Genomic DNA, 20,449 nt, shown 5'->3' with positions numbered 1-20,449 from the left:
CCTTCAAGGCCGCATCTTCAAACCTCTCTGCTCCGTCATCTCATGGCCTCTGTGTGTCTCAAGTCTCCTTCTGCCTCTCTCATAAAGATACACGTGATGGCATTTAGGGCCCACCTGGGTAATGCAGGATAATCTCTGCATCGCAAGGTCCTTAACGTAATCACATCTGCAATTTCTTTCTTTTCACAGAAGGTAATGTTCACAGGTTCCGGGAACTAGGATGTGCTAGTTCTGGGTCTCATGTTTCAGACTGCACAGTTTGGCCGGCTTCTTTTGTCTGTAACACAGGAAGCCAGGTAACGTGCAGCAGCCGGCATGAGCTCCCTCCTTCTGCTTGAGCGATGGTTCTGGACCAGTGGGTGCCCCTCTACTCCAGACAGGTGGGGTTCAAAAGCATTACAGGCCCCTTCTGTGGGACAAAATCTTGGATCAAGAATGCAAGATTGTATGCACTTCGCAGGACTCTGGAGGCGCTTGCTGTCCACGCTCCACCTGGCACAGCTGATGGGTCCAGGGCAGCAGCTGGCTGTGGGCTGGCACCACTTTGCCCACGTGCTCCAGGACAAACAGGGCCAGATGCAGTGGCCTCAGATGCTCCAGTGCGTGGGGAGGGAAGACTATATCCCTACTCCAACCTCCACCATAAAGAGGACAGAATATTCTGGAGCTCCAGAGCTCGGGGTAGGATCTGGCTAAGGAGGAACACCTACTTTTCTTCTCCAGCCTCTCCAGGACTTCCTTCTCCGCCTGTGTTTTATTTCCTTGTACATTTCTGGTGCTGTGTTCTTGGCCTTCTCTGGTGGATACTCAGAAGTACACTGGCCTCAGAGGCTGGAGAGGATGAGAGCAACCTGTGTTTCACGGAGAGCTCTCCTTATCGCCAGGCTCGTTTGGGAGTTGCTCTAAGTGAGGTTGTACCTGTTCTTAGGATTTCCCACGAAGCGTACCAGGTAGGAAGCTGGCTGGCCGGTTGTGTGCCCCTGGGGGACCCCCCTCTCTCACCCACCAGGCCTTCCCTTTTGGGGTGATTTGGGCTTGCTGTGGTGGAGGTGGGAGCCCTGGGGGAGCTCCTCTGTAGACAGAATCCTGGGGGCCTGCAGGCGGTCTTTTCTGCTCTGAGCCCGCCTGCACAGGGTCCTGGGCGGGCTGGCTGGCTTCTCACAGGGCCCTCCCTGACCCCCACCCCTCCCTCGCCCACCAGCATCTGGGTTCTGAGCACCTACCTCCCTCGAGCTCCCGAGGGCTCCCCTTGGTCAGGTGACACACTCAGGAATTCCTGTTTTCTCTCTCAGTGAGTGCTAGAGTTGTGCGCTCGAGATGAAGCACGTACCCTTCGCAGATCCGAGCTCCACCGGCCAGCACTGTCTTCAGTGACAAGGTACCTAACGCACTTGTGGACGGCAGTCCTGGCTGCTGCCTCCCTGGGCCCCGAAGTGGACCTTCAGAGGCTTCAGGCTGCGGGTGGGCTTTCGCTTGCCCGAGGAGTCGCGCCCCCGGCCCCCCGGCCTGGCCGAAACTGCCCTGGCCCTCTGCAAACTTCCGAACGCCGCTCCTCAGGGACACGCCCCGGCTCAGGATGGGGAGCCCCACAGACCCGGGCAGACCACGAACGGTGGAAGGACCCCTGGAATCACGGGGCGCTCAGACCCTGCCCGAGTCCCCACGAGGGGGGCGTCCCCAGGCCTCGCGCTGACCCTCGGGGCGGCGACAGGACCCGCTCCTCTGCTCTCGTTGGCGGCGCGCCGCGTCTACAAGGCAACTCGCCGCGGGACAGATGGCGCCGGGTCCACGTGGGCCTCTGGCCCAGAAGGAGAGGCCCCGCCAGGCAGCGATTTCCTAACCAGGGCCGGGTGGGCCCACGGAGCGCCCTGGCCACGACCCACGACACCCGGCTTCGTCCCGGGTCCCGCCCCCACCTCCCCGCCCACCGGCGCGCTCTAGGACCCAGCGGCGCCCGCCCCTCCGCCCGGCGCGGGCGGGGCCACGTATTGTGACGTCACGCCGAGGCGGGGCCCGGCGCTTGGACAGACAGAAGGAGGGTGGACTGACCGCTGGGAGCCGCCAGCGCGGGTGAGCCCGGCGGGGTCAGCAGTGTGCGTGGACGCGAGCGCCGCGCTGGGCTGAGCGTCCACCCCGGGCCGGGCCCCCTGGGCAGTGTCTACCCTCTTCCCCCCTCCTCCCATCCCTCCGACCCCCAGGCTGTGCGACCCCCTCCCCCGGAACTGAGCCCCCACCCCGAACTGAAAGTCCACCGCGGGCCGGCGCCCCGGAGGAGGGGGTCGTGCCCCAGCCGCGAGCCCGGCGGTGCGCCCCCCATTGGGCGTGGAGGCCCGGCCCGAGTGCTTTACCGCTTTTCCTCTCTCGCCAGGCCCCGCGACGGAGGACGGCTCAGGGCAGCGGCGGCATGTGAGGGTGACAGCGCGCGCGCCAGGAGCCCGAGAGCGCGGAGCGCGCGTGGGCCAGGTGGACGTCAGCCTGCCGGCGGGGCCGCCGGGCGCTCGGGATGGACGCAGAAGGCTTGGGTTGGCTTTTGGTCCCGCTGCAGCAGCTGGTTTCCTGGGGGGCAGCTGGGGCCATGGTCTTCGGAGGGGTGGTGCCGTACATCCCGCAGTACAGGGACATTCGGAGGACTCAGAACGCCGAGGGCTTCTCGACCTACGTATGTCTGGTGCTCCTGGTGGCCAATATCTTACGAATCCTCTTCTGGTAGGTTGAGGGCTTTCTTACTGTGGGGTGCTCCCAGGGAGATGGCTTTCTCCTTTTCTGGGTGAGGCCGGGGGGGCGGAAGTGTCTGCACTTCCTGGGAAGGCGCTGGTGAAATGGATGAGACTTTTTCCCAGGGAAAATGGTGGGATTGAAGTGGAGAAGCTCACATAATCTGGGATCTGCGTCTTCATTTTCGGTGGCTCGTACATGTACTGGATGCTTGCCCAGGGCCTTTTCTGTGGTGCTGTGTCCTAGGACTGGGTCCATGCCCTTAGGAATTTGGGTGAGGTTTGGGGGTAGTGGAGAGAAAACGAAGGGAATTAATGAATACCAGTAACAGAAGGTGGTCAGCATAGGAAGGACAAACCACTGGCCAGTAAAGGCTCTCAGGAGGGAACCAGACAGGAAGGAGTGCTGTGGGGGTGGTCTGCCTTGAAGGGTGGTCCCTTCCTGCCTTCCGCCTTGTGTGTGCGGGTTTGTTTCTGTTTGTTTTTTTTAACAGTAAGTCAACTTTCTGGATAATACTTAAGAGACTATTTTTTTTTGCTCCTCTCAGACCAGCTTCCTCTTATTATCATTTGCATTCTGGTCAGGAACTTGAAGTTAATTTTAACAGTTGTTGAAGCCAGACATAATTGGGAGGGTACACTTTCAGAGGAAGTGAAAAGAGGTCTCGCGCCCTCACTGTAAGGCCAAAAAAGCCTGCAACTTTCCTTCCTTCTAGACGGTCCCAGGCCCCTCTGTGAGCACAGACAGGACAGCCTGGGGCCGGGCAGCTGGCTCCTTCTTTTGACTTTTTGGAGTAATCGTGCTTTCTTGCTAATTGAGTTTAAGTCAGCCTTACTGAGGCGTGATTTACAGGGAAGAAAATCACCCGTTGCACATGCGCAGTTTGATGAGTTTTGGCAGATGTTCCCTCTGCGGTCATCAGGGTGTGAGTCCCCTGAGTCCAGAAGTTCTCTGGTCCTTCACCTTCTGTCCACCTGGCCTAAGGCAGCCCTTGGTCACTCTCATTGTGTTTTTGCTCAGTCTGAGGTTTTAAAAGGTGAGCTGGTGAGTCGACCCCTTCTCCTGGAAGAATTTGTCACACCATGAGCCCTGTCTCTGGGCCAGTCCGCTTCTGAAGGAGGGGTCAGAGGGCGCTTGTCTTTTAACTTGTTTAGCACAAGTTGAAAAACTGCATTTGAAGACTCCTCCTTTCCCTGTGGCTGAGGATAGCACTCGCCCGCTGCAGCAAGACTCTCCCCTTCCCTCTCTCAGCTGCCCCTCACTAGGTAAGGTTGCACAGAAGCAGGTCCCAAACCGTAATCGTGTGTGACACTGCTGTCAACCCTGAGCACCCTGGGTGTGGCCCCCGGAGCTCCCAGCCCAGGCCCCGGGCGGTAGGTCGGGAAGCAGCATTTCCTTTAGGCAGTGGCAAGTTTTCTCGGAGGAGTGGCGGAGGATTGGCTGAGGTTGCATTTCTTACGGGAAATAGTTCCTTTGAGAGGTCTTCCCCCCAGCCATGCTTATCATTCAGAATTGCAAAAAGAAAACAGGACATCTAATCCACCTCTAACTGTCTGTTTCGGAGAAATCAGAAAGTAAACCGGTTGCTTGAATGCCATCTCGTCAGTGTTTCTGGGTTTAACAAGCAAGCATTTGATGCGTTGGGACTGGGAGTTCGCTCTCCATTGTAGGGCCTGAGCCTTTGAGAAGGAAAGAGTCTTTGGTGGAATTCTGAACTTTGTGCACTGGCACGTCTATTTCTGCACATCTGATTGCCCCTTTCGCACAGCATCAGCTACGTGAGCTGGCCTGGGTCCTCCGTGAGTTCAGTGGCTGCTGTGTGAACACACAGGGCTGCCCTCAGCCTGGATTCCAGAAGACTGTGGGACCCTATGGGAAGAAGGGAGGGCTGGCAGAGGTCTCTCCTCCAGGATCCCTCTGACCTGGGGTTGTGCTTTCCCTGTGTTTCACACCTGGCAGTACTTTGTAGTTCACGTGGTGAAGCCCAGCAGACAGGCCGGGCTCCGTCTACGACTTGTAACAAATACACGTGTCTCCTCCCACGTGGTCCCAAGGCCCCACTGCTCTGAGGGTGATGCCTGTGCTTCCTTTCCTTCCTTTCTCTGGAGCCTCCAAAGCCCCTACTCCTGGGTCCCCTAGCAGCCCATTTGATTTAATAGGTTTTTGAGGGTTTCCCATGAGCCAGACACTGGGCAGATGCTGCAGGGTTAACGCTTCAGCAGAAGTGCTGTATGGAACGTGCCAGACACGTGTATATGGGTGATGGGTGGTGGGGAGGGGGAGAGCACCGTCTGGGAGCTGTGGTGGGCTCCGGGTGGGACGAGAGCAGTGATGGACTTGGAGGAAGTGAAGAGTACGTTTCCCAAAGCTGGCTGGGAATGCAGTCTCCGGAACTCCAGTCTGCCTGGGAAGCCGCCCAGGGAAATGTGTGGTGTGAGGCATGTGAGAAGCTCTGCAGTCCTGGGGGTCGGGGGTAGGGTGGGGGAAGGCTGACCAAGCTGTAGAAACCCGGCGTTTCTGTAACTCACGGAACTCTAATGCCTTTATTTCTTGCGATTCTTCCCATCCTTTTGCAGAACCAGCATTGAGCAGATCATACAAAATGCTGACGTGCAGGATTTGGCCTTTGTGGTGTCCGAAGCCAGAGGGTGGAGTGATTCTGTAAATGAGAAGGGGAGGGAGGGGGCCAGGGTGCAAGGACGGTGCTGCAGGGCCATCTGACCCAGGGCCTAAGGCATTCACAGAGCTAGTTCTCCAGCCCCATCCCTATCTGATCAGAGATATGGTGACACTGTACCGGAGACGGAGAGACGTGGTGACATTGTATTGCAGGTGTAGTAAAATTGTATCGGAGATGTGGTGACACTGCACCAGAGGGCTAGTGACAATCTGCTACTCGAGAAGCCAGTCAGGGAAGTAGATACACAGCTTTTCTTCCAATCGCGCTTTTCTCTGCTACTTTGAAGACGCGTAGAAGGTGTTGCTTGTGGGAGCTTTCGCTCAGGCTCGGTGAGGCAGTGCACGCTCTCTGCGGCGCGTCTCCCTGGGAGCGAGACATGTGCACTGCACCGGGGGACGGCGCCTCCACTGGCTGCTCCAAGCAGCAGGCCGCGCGCTCGTCTGCTGGGCTGTCCTGTCCTCTGCTGCAGACCAGGCTTTGCCAACTGCGTTCTCAGGGCGGGGGAGGGAGAGGCGCCCCGTGGCCCCTCTGCCAGCACAGACTATTAGCGTTAAAGGCAGTAGTTTAAGTAACTTGGTAAGTGAAAAATAGTGTCTTTCTATTTTAATTGGCTTTTAAAAATCACTAATAATGTTGAGCTTTGTGTCATATTTGTTTTGTCCCTTGTGTATCTTCTGTGGAAAGTTGTGCTTTTTGAAATTTTCTGTCTTGTTCAGCCTGTCCTCACCCTAAAAGCAGTTTAATGTTCACTCTGCCCCCCTTACTTCACTGTAAATACTGAATTTACCTAGATTCGGTTTTCGGTGTGTGGTATAAGGGGAAGCACAAACCTTCATCCCCCGCCCCCCCGTTTTTCTAGTCACTCATTGTTTCTGTTGAAAATAATGGAAGTGGCCTTTATTACATAAAGGCCCACATCCCCCGTCTTCAGCCTTGTCACTAACTGGAAATGAGCTTGGTCCCTAGACTGACTGACTTTTTGTGATGCCCGCCCGCTCGTCTCCCCAGCCTGGCGCAGAACCTGCTCTGTCTTCTCCTCTGGACTATCTGTTCATTAGTCAGCCCCCCGGGGTCAGTCAGGTAACCAATGGGGACTAGTTCCTAGAACTGCTAGAAACGTCCTCAAGCAGCTGTAGGGTTGTGTCCGCACTTTACGGAAGAGATGAAGCCCGGAGGTGGTGGGGCACAGCGAGAAGGCCGGGGGGCAGCGTGTTCCCCAGAGCCAGCCTGTGGCGGAGCGTGTGTGTGGCCCCATCAGCCAGCTGTCGGGGACCCTCTCCTTGTAGGGGCGGGTGTGAGAGCGAGGCCAGGGGAGGTGGGCCGGGCCGTGTCTCCTGGTTTCCAGGAGAAGCTGGAGATCAGACTGCCATCCAGGACCTCCCGACTGTGACCTGTCGGCCACTGACTCAGGCTGGGGAGGCCCCGTCAGGCCGCGCTGCAGCTGGTACCAGCAGGATCTCTGCCCGGGCCTCGCCGTAGAGGTGACACTTCTGCAGGCCAGTCCTGTGACGCTGGTGGCCACGTTTGAGACCCCAGCTGGTGTGCGGAGGGCAGTGCTGTGACAGCCCCTGGGCCGGGGTCTTCTGATGGGCCCAGTGGTGCCACTCACTGGGCTGTGGCTGTGGCCTCCAGGAACTCTTGGCCGAGCTGCTGAAATGCTCAACACACTGGAGGAAAGTCAGCAGGAAGGCCCTGGGGCCTGTGGCTGGGAGGGCTGGGCGGGCTGGGGCTCGGAGAAGAGAGTGGATGTGGAGGCGTCCATGCGGGCCAGCCAGGCCTGGTCGGGCATCAGGGCCTGAGGCTGGCAGTGCGGACCGTGCCCTGCCTGCCGTCTCCTCTTCTCTGGTGAGGGCTGGGTGGCCCGGCCCCCCACTGCTCTGCTCACACTGGGGGCCGTGCTGGCCTGCAGACCCCACTCCTCACGGCCAGGGGCCAGGGCTGCCGTCGGCCTCCAGACTCTGGAACGAGCCCTGGGGAGGCAGGTGTTCCAGCACCTGGGCTTCTCACCTGGCGGCGGCTGGGCCTCTGCAGGAGGGCGACGGTCAGCTGGCCGGACTGGGGGTGGGGGGGCGAGGGCAGGAGACCCACTCCCACCGGCCCTCGGCCCTGGGAGGGTCGCAGCGGCTCCCGGGGGGGGCCTGCAGCACGTGGAGCAGCCTGCCCGTGACTCGGCTCTGGGGGGCGGTGGAGGCCCGGCCAGCGCCCCCCTGACGCTGCGGCCCCTCCCCCGCAGGTTCGGGAGGCGCTTTGAGGCGCCGCTGCTCTGGCAGAGCGTCGTCATGATCCTGACCATGCTGCTGATGCTGAAGCTCTGCACCGAGGTCCGCGTGGCCAACGAGCTGAACCTGAAACGCCGGGTCTTTGCAGGTTGGTGACCCGCAGCTTTGGGGATGAAGCCCAGCAACTCGACGAGCAAGGCTCGGCTGGAGCTCTCGGGGTGGGGGGCCTCCACCCAGCGCCACCCCAGCAGCGCTGGCTTCGCCAGGTGGCACGGTGTCTGTCGCGACACCGGTGTTCGCAGTCAGCCAAGTGACACCGTATCGTGTGAAACTGGAACTCGGGCGAGTTACGACCTGTTCTTACCGTGTCCCTCGCTGTGGCCGTCGTCACGCGGGCCCCTCAGCTGGGGCAGGAGGGCGGCACTGCTGGTCTGTTTCTGATCAGGCCGGAGCCAGATGTTTCCTGCAGAGGCGGTTTTATCTCTGACCTTGTGTGTGGCTTGTGCACCAAACACAGCCTCTGTTTTTCCCGTTCCCTGTGGCTGAGTCAACCGGCATCTTTCTCACATACCTTGTTAAACATTCACCCGACGTCATGCTCTGTGGGCCTCGGGTGGGCACGCGGGGTCCACGAGCTCGGGCAGGCGAGCCCCACGCTCAGCCCCTACAGCTTTTTGCTGGCTCAGAAGATAGAAGGTGCTCCTCCTGGTTTTGCCTTCTCCTTTGAAAATGTTTCTTTCGAGCCAATGTTCTGTGTTCGACCGCGCGGGCTGGTGGGCTTCTCTGTGCAGGAGGGTTGATGCCGTACTTCTGGTTTTTCTAATGACTAAGTCTAAGACCGCTCTCCCCTTCGACTTCGTCTGAGAATGTGGGTGTGTGCGATCTCAGCTACTGCTTAGAGAAGCGTTTTCTCTGGAGTTTGTTTAGCTCTGGGACTCCTGCAGACTTGAGGTCTTGCCCAGCTATTTTCTCCTTGGCGGTTATTTTCTCTCCCTGTGAGCGACTCCCCTCCTCTTGTGTAGCTTCTGTTTCTGGAGGGAGAGTGAGTGTGTGCTAGCTCAGTCTTCGTAGAAATGGGTCGGCCTCAGCTCCGATGAGGGGCCTGCGTCAGTTAGGGTCACTGAGATGATAAAGAGGATCACCCGCCACTCTGTTTCCGGTGTGCTTTTGCTTTTTCTCTCCCGTTAACGCCATCCTCCCAGCTGTGACTCAGGAGATCCACCAGACGTGGTGCCGCTTGTACCGCTGCTCTTGCCTAGAAAGCAGGGCTTCTGGATCCTGGACCCCTCATGAGTTGAGGAGCTGGCTCTTAACTTTCTCTGAGTCGAGGGCTTTCTGCCCAAGCAGCTTCTGCCCCTGCCCTCTGTGGTCTGTGCCCTTTCGAGCCTCCCCTTTAATGGGTGCAGGATCTCACAGCCGAGTGCAGAGTGGGCCGCGTGGGGTGGTCAGTGGTGTGCATCTTCACCCAGGGCGGGCGGAAGGCCTGGAGAGGACACCCGGTGCCCTGGTGGCGTAGTGGTCCTGCCCCTCAGGCTCTGCAGCAGGAGACCAGTCTTGTGACCTTGTTTGAAACTGTGCGTGGGTCGTGAAGGCGGAGGGTGCCAGATACAGCAGGTGTTGAGGCCTCTGGGTCACGCGGCAAACTTAGAGTTTAACGTTGGACATTTGATAGCAGCTCACGGTGATGGCCGGTCTGCCGGTGCACGCCAGCCCTGGTGGAGGGAGGACTGTGCCTCCTGACCTCTGGGCCCCCTCCTGACCCCGGCCCTCCCCCACTGGGTCCCCTGTGGCCTCAGGGAGAGTTGTCTCCTAAGCTCCGCCCACACTGGCTGAGAGTCTGAGCGTTCAACACTTGAATCCAGATCGGTTTACATGTTTCCATGTCTACTGTTTATGAGACACACAGGTCTCACCACCCCACTATGGGAAGCTTTTAATGAATGTGTGGGTTTATTTCCTTTCATTTGCCAGAAGTAGGCGGGTGGGCTGTGAAAAAGCCAAGCGGTTCGGGCCTGGAAGCTCTGAGAGCCCGTGGGCCGCTCTGCCGCGGCCCCCGTCTCTCCCCCCACCCTCCGTGGCAGGTGGCTGGCCTCCGCTTCCCGACGTGTCAGCCGAGGCCTCGGGACACAGACTTCTTGGGGAACTGACCATGCACATTACAGTAACTCTCCAGGAGAGTCTGGGGAGCTTTGTTTCACGATTCTCATAGGATGGTCAGGCAGCCTAAAAAAAAGCTTAAATATTTTCCAGCTATCTTTTATAGAGGTTTGCAGTTTTGAAGGTCACTAATTCAACTTGAAAGTTAAGGTTAAAGAAACATAGATGGTGGTGAGGAGAAAAATCAGGTTACTTAGAAAATTAAATATCTAATTTGTTATCTGAAGAGCAGCATGTGCTCATTGTAGACATTTTAGGGAAGACAGGATATACAGTAAGAGTAAAAAGCCTTCCGTCCCACCACCCAGAGGTGACTACTTTGAACATTTTGGTATAGTTTTCCATTTTTTTCTTTTTTCTTTGTTAGTCTCCTATCACAAAATTGGGATCATTTTCAAAATTAGGATCAAACGTTTTCAAACCTCTCATTCCACTGGCAGCTTTTCCATGCCCTTGTGTGTAGTGGGGGCAGGGCCAGGGGTGTGGTCCCCCTCCTCGGGTTGTCCCAGGTGAAATGGCATCCACCGAGACCACGTGTTTCAGGGAGGAATTGGCTGGAGACACTAATATGCACCTGCTGTTTAACTGTGAACTAGGAGTGAAGTGTGGTGTCCGTCTCGAAGGTGCTGTGTTTTTCCTTTTTCGCTTTTTATTGTAGAGAATTTCAAGCACGTAGAAGTAGGGAGAGTAGCATAACGGAGCTCCGTGTGGCACCATAACCACCTCCAGACCCCGTTCACATCTTTTTCCTGCAGTTTCTGAAGCAAATCCTAGTTGTAGCCTCTTTATAGATAGTCTGTAACGTATCTCTAAAGAAATCGTCACCCATAAGAAATCAATGGTTCCTTATCATGAAACCACCATCTGTGTGTGAGTTTCCAGCTGTCTTGTCCGTTTCCTGACTTTTTGGCCAGTTTGTTTCCTTAAATCAGGATCCAGCACACACTGTGATTGGCTGGTGTCTTTCTGTTGTTTTGTCTTTTTAATCTATAGGTTCTCCCTAACTCCCCCTTCTCCTTGGAACTTATCTGTTGTTGAAACGGGTCGTTTGCTGTGAGCTGAGCGCTGCACGCCCAGCTCAGGGTCAGCAGACCAGCAGCAGTGTTCAGAGCGAGTCAGGCCCACGGGATCTGGACGGAATCAGGCTGCTGAACCAGGTCTGTCTGGGACGCCCTGCAGAGAACATTTTAAAAGATAACTGGACCCAGGTCTGGCCCTTTGTCTTTGCAGGACTGTTGCGTCCTTCCTCTGGGAGGTGTGGCTGTCAGCTGGCCCCTCTGGGTGGTGGCAGCCACGGGGGCCCAGGGCCCAGTCTTGACAGTCAGCCCCAGGCCACCAGCCCCAAGGCTCCGCCGTCTCAGCTTCTGTAGAGAAACTTCCCCACAAACGCTACTTGGTCTTCCGACGGTTTGATTTGTAAAGGAAGGCAGGTGAAGGCCTATATTCGCCTCTTTTCAAAATTGGTTCCCAGCACCTTGCAGCGATGAGCACGTTTGTTTGTACATTATCCTGTGTTTCATGAGGTGGAAGCCCCTTTACCCACCTCTTGCCAGGGGGAGCCTCTGCCGCTGGCTCTTTTTTTTTTTTTATAAATTAATTAATTAATTTATTTTTGGCTGTGTTGGGTCTTCATTTCTGTGCGAGGGCTTTCTCTAGTTGCGGCGAGCGGGGGCCACTCTTCATCACGGTGCGCGGGCCTCTCACTATTGCGGCCTCTCTTGCTGCGGAGCACAGGCTCCAGTCGCGCAGGCTCAGTAGCTGTGGCGCACGGGCTTAGTTGCTCCGCGGCATGTGGGATCTTCCCAGACCAGGGCTTGAACCCGTGTCCCCTGCATTGGCAGGCGGATTCTCAACCACAGCGCCACCAGGGAAGCCCTGCCGCCGGCTCTTAATCTTTGACCTTTGGTCCTGTGGACCCCAGACACTGGTGCGACAAGATGCTCTGAGCTTGCTGTCCAGTTTCCTGCCCCAGACCTGCAGTCAGCCAGGTGTCCGAGGAGCCTGGTCTGGAGGTTTCCCAGGAGACAGAGTGCCCCCTCCCAGGCTGGCCCTTCACGGGGCCCTGGTCGGCTCTGATCTTCCCACTGCAGCCCAGGGACCCAAGAATAACAGAGCGTGGCGTCTCCACCAGGCACCTCCCTCATGGCTCCTGGCCAGGTTCCGTCATGAGGCCGGCCGACAGTGAGGCTGCTGAGAAGTTGTTTCCTCGGGGATCCTCAGGGCCACACGTTCCTCCCGCCAGATTCCCGTGTTGTACTGTCACTAAGAATAGTGCCTCCCAATGGGTGTGTCACCAACCGGCTGCAGGCATGAATTCACCTGAGGTTTGCCCCACATCTCAGCACTGGGGTGGCATTGGCTGGGGAGGTGGACGGGAGGGGTGACTGCTGAAGGGGACAGGTTTCCTTGAGAGGTGATGCAAGTTCTAAAATACTGTAGCGGTGGTGGCTGCACTACACACCTGTGGGTATCCTACACACCGCTGGGAGAGTGACTTTTTTATGGTGTGTAGTTATAGCTCAGTAAAGCTGTAAAAACACGTTGGGTGGGGAGGGTCACGTACCATCCTGAGATTGAAAGCTGAGGACACACCCTTCCCCAGGAAGATGTTTATCCACAGACCATCCTGCATTTTCAAGGGCTCCGTTGTGTCCTCGGACATCAGGCTACGATCCTGCTTCAGTTCAGCCCACTGCCCTGAAGCTGACACAGGGTCTCCTGTTCCCGTGTTGCCTGGACCACCATGATAATACTCCTCCTGGTCTCCTGGTCCCCCGGTCCCCCTGTAGCCGTCATCCCTTCCACCACACACAGGCACCGTTGCCCCCGCGTAGTCTCTCCAAGGTGCCCCCAGCAGTGAGTCTCAAAGTGTGACAGGACTAAAGCCCCTGGGGCAGTTGAGGGCCTGCCTCTGGTCCACCCCGCAGCCTCCTGCTGGCCACCAGAGGCTGACTCTCCCGTCTCAGCTCTGCTGGAACTTCTGCCTTGTCATCTCTGGTTCCTGTCTCTGGGGCTGCTCGACGAGTGACCCCAAAACTTGATGACGTGAAAGGACATTCTTGCTTCGGACTCCACAGTTGGGCTGTTTGCTCGAGCTCCTTTCTCACTGTCTCATTCACTCTCTCCCGTCCCCCCCTTTCTCTCTGTCTCTGTCTCTCCCTCACTGTCTCTCCCCCTTACCCCCTCTTTCTCTGTCTAGCTCTGTCTCTTGCTCAGTCTCTCCCTGTGTCTCTGTCTCTCTCTGTGTCTCTCTCTCTCTCTCACTCCTCTCTCTTGCTCTGTCTCTCCCTCTGTCTCTGTCTCTCTCTGTGTCTCTCTCTCTCCCATCCCCCCCTTTCTCTCTCTCTCTGTCTCTCCCTCACTGTCTCTCCCCCTTACCCCCTCTTTCTCTGTCTAGCTCTGTCTCTTGCTCAGTCTCTCCCTGTGTCTCTGTCTCTCTCTGTGTCTCTCTCTCTCTCTCTCTCACTCCTCTCTCTTGCTCTGTCTCTCCCTCTGTCTCTGTCTCTCTCTGTGTCTCTCTCTCTCTCACTCCTCTCTCTTGCTCTGTCTCTCCCTCTGTCTCTGTCTCTCTCTGTGTCTCTCTCTCTTTCACTCCTCTCTCTTGCTCTGTCTCTCCCTCTGTCTCTGTCTCTGTCTCTCACTGTCTCTCCCCCTTACCCCCTCTTGCTCTGTCTCTCCCTCTGTCTCTGTCTCTCTCTGTGTCTCTCTCTCTTTCACTCCTCTCTCATGTGTCTGGGTTGGTGCTGGCTGTTGGCCGGACCTCAGCCGGGCTCTGCTGGAACATCCCTGCGTGGCCTCCTCATGTGGCCTGGGCTTCCTCACAAGGCGGCGCTGAGTTTCAAGGGGAGAACCGGGTGGACGCTGTATCTTTTTAAAGATCTAGTCTTGGAACTCACACAGCATCACTTCTGAAGACCTGCAGTCTCAGGCCCACCCATAGTCAAGGGGGCAAAGACCTGCCTCCTGGTGGGGGAGGGGAGGTTCTGAGGACAGTGTGGTTGTGTGTTTTTTTAAAGATTCAGTTATTATTTATTTATTTTTGGCTGCGTCGGGTCTTAGTTGCGGCACGCAGGATCTTCGTTGAGGCACGCGGGATCTTTCGTTGCAGTGTGCGGGCTTCTCTCTAGTTGTGGCGTGTGGGTTTTCTCTTCTCTAGTTGTGACACGCAGGCTCCAGGGCTTATGGGCTCTGTGGTTTGCAGCACGCAGGCTCTCCAGTTGTGGCACGTGGGCTTAGCTGCCCTGTGGCATGTGGGATCTTAGTTCCCTGACCAGGGATTGAACCCGTGTCCCCTGCGCTGTAAGGCGGATTCTTTACCGCTGGACCACCAGGGAGTCCCAGTGCAGTTGTTTTGGAACCTTCGTGCCTGGCCTGCAGCGTGTCCTCAGTACAGGTCTGCGGAAGCACACGATTGTTGAAAACATTTCTAGCGTCTCTCAGCTTCAGAGCCCACTTTCTTCCATCTGTCCTATGCAAAGGTGTCTTTTGTAAAACGTAGATCTGATCATGTTGCTTTCCAGCCAAGGAACCTTAGGTAGCTTGGCGCAGTACACAGGGGTGTGACCTTCCCACCCAACTTACCCAGCCCTCTGCTTGCTGACCCCCAGCTCTGCACCCGCGCACTCTGTGTGTCTCCCAGCCATGCCTGGTGCTTCTGCATGTGCGAAGCTCTGCTTGTCAGCTCAGTGTGATCAAGCCTGGAGAGGAGAAGGGAAACGGTGTCTGAAACGCACGAGTAACTGAGTTGAGCGCTCTCTCCTACAGCCTCCCTCCTCTCCCCTCCTTCCCTCTTTTGGGATTTTGATCTGTAGAGGAGGTGCCCATGAACGGTGAAATTGGTCTGAATCAAAGAAATAGAAGCAAAAAGCTGAGAGAATCTGACCAACTCTGAGGGGTCAGAACCCAGAAGGTCCAGGAGGGGGTGTTGGGGAGAGGGGTGGGGTGAGGAGAGGAGATGCAATTTGTGTTGGTTTATAAACCACTCCCCCTGCCCCGACCCTCCAGCTCCTCCTGGTCTAGGCACAAGTCTGGTGTTTGCTTTTAGTTGATTACATGTAAAATCTCCATTTTGGGGTAGAGTGAACATGGCCTGGGGCAGGTGACACACGACCTTTGGTCTTGCCTCTGCTTTCTGACCTCAGTGACTCTTCTCTTTAACTACCGACCATCCCAGGCCCCACCTGCAGGTGGAACCCAGCTGGAGGTGCTCTGTCTTCAGGGCCTCTGGTCGGTAGGTCAGTCGGTCATTGTCCTGGGGTGGCCCAGACTAGGGAGGTCTCAGGTGGGGTGGGGTGCTCGGAGGGGCAAGGTACCTGGCAGTTGAATTGTCGCACAGTGGGTCAGGTACTCCTTCCTGGGCCACAGTGGAGACAGCTGCCAGACCTGCTCCCTGACTGGGTGTGATGTCCGAGGGCGGTCAAGTTCACGTGCTGAGCTAGCTCTCCGTTTATGGCGGGAGTCCTGTTGAGTGTCCTCTGAAAACAGCTCTATTGAGCAACCTTCCGGAGAGTTTGGACCCTGAGACAACTATCTTGCAACCAGGGCTTGCGTACAGATGAGTTCCCAGGGGAAAGTAGAAGTAGGGTCTGCTGTATCTCTGTCAGCACCTCTGACCTTAGAAATTAAATGAAAATGAGGTGGCTTTTCATTTTTTTTCCCTCTGTCCCAAGCACTTATTTGGAGGAGGGTAGGTTTGGAGAAAAATGGTTCAGAAAGTGTATTTCCTAATGCACAGAAACCAAAAGCTTGCTGTCTTCCTGTTCCATTGTTTTTAAAGAAATACAACAAGGACTTACCAGTGTTAAAACCAGTCTGTTTTTGTCTCTTCTTCCTTCCTGTTTTCTCTCTCCCTGTCTTTAAATGTAGCTGCAGATAATAAAGATGAAGCCAGAGCCCCCCCCAGGCGGTCATATCTGGGTAGGTACCACGCTGCATGAGCCCCCCCAGGCGGTCACATCTGGGTAGGTACCACGCTGCATGAGCCCCCCCCACCAGGTGGTCATATCTGGGTAGGTACCACGCTGCATGAGCCCCCCCCACCAGGCGGTCACATCTGGGTAGGTACCATGCTGCATGAGCCCCCCCCCCAGGCGGTCATATCTGGGTAGGTACCACGCTGCATGAGCCCCCCCCACCAGCTGGTCACATCTGGGTAGGTACCACGCTGCATGAGCCCCCCCCCCAGGTGGTCACATCTGGGTAGGTACCACGCTGCATGAACCCCCCCCGGTGGTCACATCTGGGTAGGTACCACGCTGCATGAACCCCCCCCCAGGCGGTCACATCTGGGTAGGTACCACGCTGCATGAACCCCCCCCAGGTGGTCACATCTGGGTAGGTACCACGCTGCATGAGCCCCCCCCAGGTGGTCACATCTGGGTAGGTACCACGCTGCATGAGCTTCCTCCTCTGCAGCTCGTCCCTCTCTGTCTCTGCTCCCATCTGTGCCACATCCTCACCTTGCATGCACATCATCCACCCAGCTAACCAGCCACACCTGCTGTTTTCGAGCATGAAGTAGCTCCTAGAAACCTGCCCATTTCCTGCGTGTGTGGGAGGGGGGAGAGGGAGGGAGGGGCATGGAGAGGTAGAAAGAAAGAGAAATGATCAGAACACAAGTTTTGGAATTCTTTCGTTAAATTTATTCCAAAGTATTTTATTCTTTTTGATTCTATGGTAAATGGAATTGTTTTCTTGATTTCACTTTGGTTTGCTCATTGTTTCTTTGTAGAAATAAAATTGATTTTCACATATTGATCTTGTGTCCTGCAACTTTGCAGAACTCATTTATTCTAATCGTTTTTTAGTGGGTATTTGAGGCTTTTCTATATGCAAGATTCTGTTACCCGCAGATAGAGGTAGTGTTACTCCTTCTTCTCCGATCTGGATGCGTTTCATTTCTCTTTCTTGCCTAATAGCCCTGTGGCCAGAAGTGGGAGAGCAGGTGTGCTTGCCTTGTTCCTGACTGTAATGAGAGGGCATTTAGTCCATGACCATTAAGTATGATGCTAGCTGTGGATTTTACAGAGATGCCCTTTATCAGGTTAAGCAAGTGCCCTTCTGTTCTGAGTTTGTTGAGTTTTTCCATCATGAAAGGATATTTAAGTTTGTCAAATGCTTTTTGTGTCTGTTGAGATGATCGTGTGGTTTTGTCCTTTATTCTGCTTTTACAGTGTATTACACTGATGGATTTTTGATGCTGAACCAACCTGCATTTCGGGATAAATCTCATCTGATCATGATGTATAAGCCTTTTTATAAGTTGCTAGATTCTGTTTGCTAGTATTAGGTGGAGGATTTTTGTGTCCATATTCGTAAGAAATATTGGTCTCTTTTTTTCCTTCTTCTTGTGATGACTGGTTTTAGTATCAGGATAGAACTGGCTTTATAAAGTAAGTTAGGAATGGGAAGTGTTCCTTCCTCTTCTATTTTTTTTAATTTTAAGACTTTGCTATCAATTCCTTATTAATTAAAATGTTTTAATTGAAATATATTTGACATATAACATTATGTAAGTTAAATGTGTATATGTTAATTTGATACATGTATATACTGTGATGTGATAGCCATGGAGTGATAATGAACACCTCTATCGTGTTACATAATTATCTTTTTTTTTTTAGTAGTTGGAATAATTACTTTTAGTCTCTTAGCAAGTTTGATGATTATAATTCAGTGTTGTTATCTGTATTCAGTCTACTGTGCATTAGATCTATGGGGCTTATTTACTGCTTGTTGCAAGTTCACCGATTCTTTTAAATGTTTGGTACAGTTATCCAGTGAAACTCTCTGGGCCTGGGCGTTTTGTGGGAAGTTTTAAAAGTACTAATTCAGTCTTTTACTTGTTATAGATCTATTCTGATTTTCTATTGCTTCCTGAGTTAGTTTCAATAGAAGTTCTTTCTTGGAATTTGTCCATTTAATCTGTTATTTAATTTGTTGGCATATAATTGTTCTTGGTATTCCCTTATAATCTTTTCGACTTCTGTAAAGTTGGTGGCAATGATCTTTCTTTAATTCTTGACTTTAGTAATTTGACTCTCCTCCCTTTCTCTCTCCTTCTTGTTTTGGTTCTTCCAGCTCAAGGTTTGTCCATTTAATTGGTTTTTTTTTCCCAAAGAGCCAACTTTTGGTTTTGTTGATTTTTCTCTATTGTTTTTCTAGTCCCTATTTATTTCCACTTTAGTATTTATTATTTCTTTCCTTCTGCTTATTTTGGGTTTAGTTTGCTTTTTTTTTTTAGTTTAAGATAGAGTTAATTTATTGATGAGGTATTTCTTCTTTTTTTAAATTGATGTATAGTTGATCTTCTTTTTAAATATAGCATTTACAGCCATAATTTCCTTGTAAGGAATGCATTAGCTGCATCCTGTAAGTTTTGGTATGTTGTGTTTTTGTTTGCATTTTGGTCTTAAAATATTTTTAAATTTCCTTCAGGATTTCTTCTTTGACTCATTTGTTATTTTTGAGTTTGTTGTTTAATTTCCACATATTTGTGAATCCCCCAAATTTCCTTCTGTTATTGATTTTTAATTTAATTCCATTGTAGTTGGAGAACATATTTTGTATTATTCCAGTCATTTTATTTTATTTTATATTTTTTAAAAAAATGTATTTATTTATTTATTTTTGGCCGCATTGGGTCTTTGTTGCTGCTTGCGGGCTTTCTCTAGTTGGAGCGAGCGTGGGCTACTCTTTGTTGTGGCACGCGGGCTTCTCATTGCAGTGGCTTCTCTTGTTGTGAAGCACAGGCTCTAGACATGTGGGCTTCAGTAGTTGTGGCACGCGGGCTCAGTAGTTGTGGCTTGTGGGCTCTAGAGCGTGGGCTCAGTAGTTGTGGCGCACGGGCTTAGTTGCTCCTCAGCATGTGGGATCTTCCTGGACCAGGGATCGAACCTGTGTCCCCTGCATTGGCAGGTGGATTCTTAACCACTGCACCACCAGGGAAGTCCCTATTCCAGTCATTTAAAATTGAGGCTTGTTTGATGGCCTGGCTGATGGTCTCTCTTAGAGAACGTTCCGTGTGCACTTCAGGACGATGTATATTCTGCTGTTGTCAGGTGGAGGTGGAGGGGTGTCTGTTAGGTTTGTAGTGTGGTCAGGCCTCCTCTTCCCTTTTTCCTCTGTCTAGTTGTTATGTCCGTTACTAAAAGTGTGTATTGAAATCTTCAGCTACCTTTAGATTATTTGTTTCTCTTTTCACTTCTGTCAGTTTTTGCTTTTTATATTTTGGGGCACTGTTGTTAGGTGCATATGTTTATCATTTTATACTGATAGATTGGCCCTTTTATCATTATAAAATTTTCCTTCATTTCTAGTGACTTTTTTGTTTTAAAGTCAATTTTTTTCTGATAGTAGTAGCTACTGAAGATCTCCTATGATTGCTGTTTGTATGGCATATCTTTTTCTACTTTGCTTTTGACTTCTTTGTATCTTTGAATCTAAAGTACGTCTCCTGTGGACGGCATATAGTGGATCGTTGAAAAAAACTCATTCTGGCAATTCTGCCCTTTGATTGGATTGTTTAATTCATTCACATTGAATGTTATTGTGATATGTTTAGATTCACACCTGCCATTTCAGTTTCTGTTTTCTATCCTCATGTCTACCCTAACCCCCAACTGTTCCTTCTTTACTGCTTTCTTTTGTATTAAGTGAACATTTTCTAGTGTAATATTTTAATTCCTTTAATGAGCCTTAAATATATATATATAGACACACATACATATGTATGTGTGTGTGTGTATGTGTGTGTATACTACATTATATCACATTATATTATATTATATTATGTTATTTTCTTGGTGGTTGCTCTAAGGCTTATGATATGCATCTTACCAGAATCTACTTCAGACTTATACTAACTTAATTATTTAATCAGTTAAGAGAGGAAAGGAGAAGAACTATGCACATATACTGCCTTTTATAATTACCTACATAATTACCTTTACCTATACTTTTTGTTTTTCTCAAGTGGATTATAATTATTGTCTGATGTCTCTTTCTTTCATCATGAAGAACTTATTTTTTGTATTCCCTGTAAGATGGGTCTGCTAACAAGAAATTCTCCCAGTTCTTTTTTATCTGGAAATGTCTCTATTTTGCCCTTGTTTTAAAAAAAATTTTTTGCAGGAATTCCCTGGTGCTCCAGTGGTTAGGACTCCACGATCTCGTTGTTGAGGGCCCGGGTTCGGTCCCTGGTTGGGGAACTAAGATCCCACAAGCTGTGCAGCCAGGATAAAAAAATAAAGTTTGCTGGATGTAAGAATCTTGGTTGACAGTTTCTTTGCTGCATTTCAAATATGTTACTCATTATCTCTTGCTGATTTCTTTCTTTTTTTTTTAAGTTAATTTATTTTTTTAATTTTGGGCTGCATTGGGTCTCTGTTGGTGCACATGGGCTTTCTCTAGTTGCGGTGAGCAGGGGCTATTCTCAGTTGCGGTACGTGGGCTTCTCATTGTGGTGTCTTCTCTTGATGCAGAGCACGGGCTCTAGGCACGCGGGCTTCAGTAGCTGTGGCACACGGGCTCAGTAGTTGTGGCTCGAGTGTTCCAGAGCGTGGGCTCAGTAGTTGTGGTGCACAGGCTTAGCTGCTCTGCAGCATGCGGGACCTTCCCAGACCAGGGCTGGAACCCTTGTCCCCTACATTGGCAGGCGATGCTTAACCACTGTACCACC

At 52.7% G+C, this 20,449-nt stretch overlaps 1 protein-coding gene across 9 annotated transcripts in view; it reads left to right on the top strand.

The window, feature by feature from the left end:
- Positions 1-363: 363 nt before the first annotated feature.
- SLC66A2 (solute carrier family 66 member 2) overlaps positions 364-20,449 on the top strand; it is a 63,384-nt gene continuing 43,298 nt past the window's right edge. For 5 of the 9 annotated variants that reach the window (XR_002642771.3, XR_002642770.3, XR_016387672.1 and 2 more), the window contains exons 1-5: positions 364-950; positions 1,293-1,378; positions 2,369-2,706; positions 7,629-7,762; positions 15,637-15,687. Coding sequence is in view for 4 of the 9 variants with exons in the window: in XM_022559959.3 (XP_022415667.1) it covers positions 2,504-2,706; positions 7,629-7,762; positions 15,637-15,687 (388 nt within the window). In the remaining 5 variants the exon portion in view is untranslated. Of the gene's footprint in view, positions 951-1,292; positions 1,379-2,368; positions 2,707-7,628; positions 7,763-15,636; positions 15,688-20,449 lie in introns of those variants that run through there. The other 4 variants (XR_002642769.3, XM_022559957.3, XM_022559958.3 and 1 more) reach the window with 2 other exon arrangements.

Source organism: Delphinapterus leucas, chromosome 14 (genome assembly GCF_059928025.1).
Source record: "Delphinapterus leucas isolate spDelLeu-1000000601 "Yukka" chromosome 14, BTC_Dleu_Yukka2, whole genome shotgun sequence".
NCBI classification, from domain to species: Eukaryota; Metazoa; Chordata; class Mammalia; order Artiodactyla; family Monodontidae; genus Delphinapterus; species Delphinapterus leucas.
The sequence above is the reverse complement of the archived record's forward strand: the minus strand, read 5'-3'. Positions and strand labels throughout refer to the sequence as shown.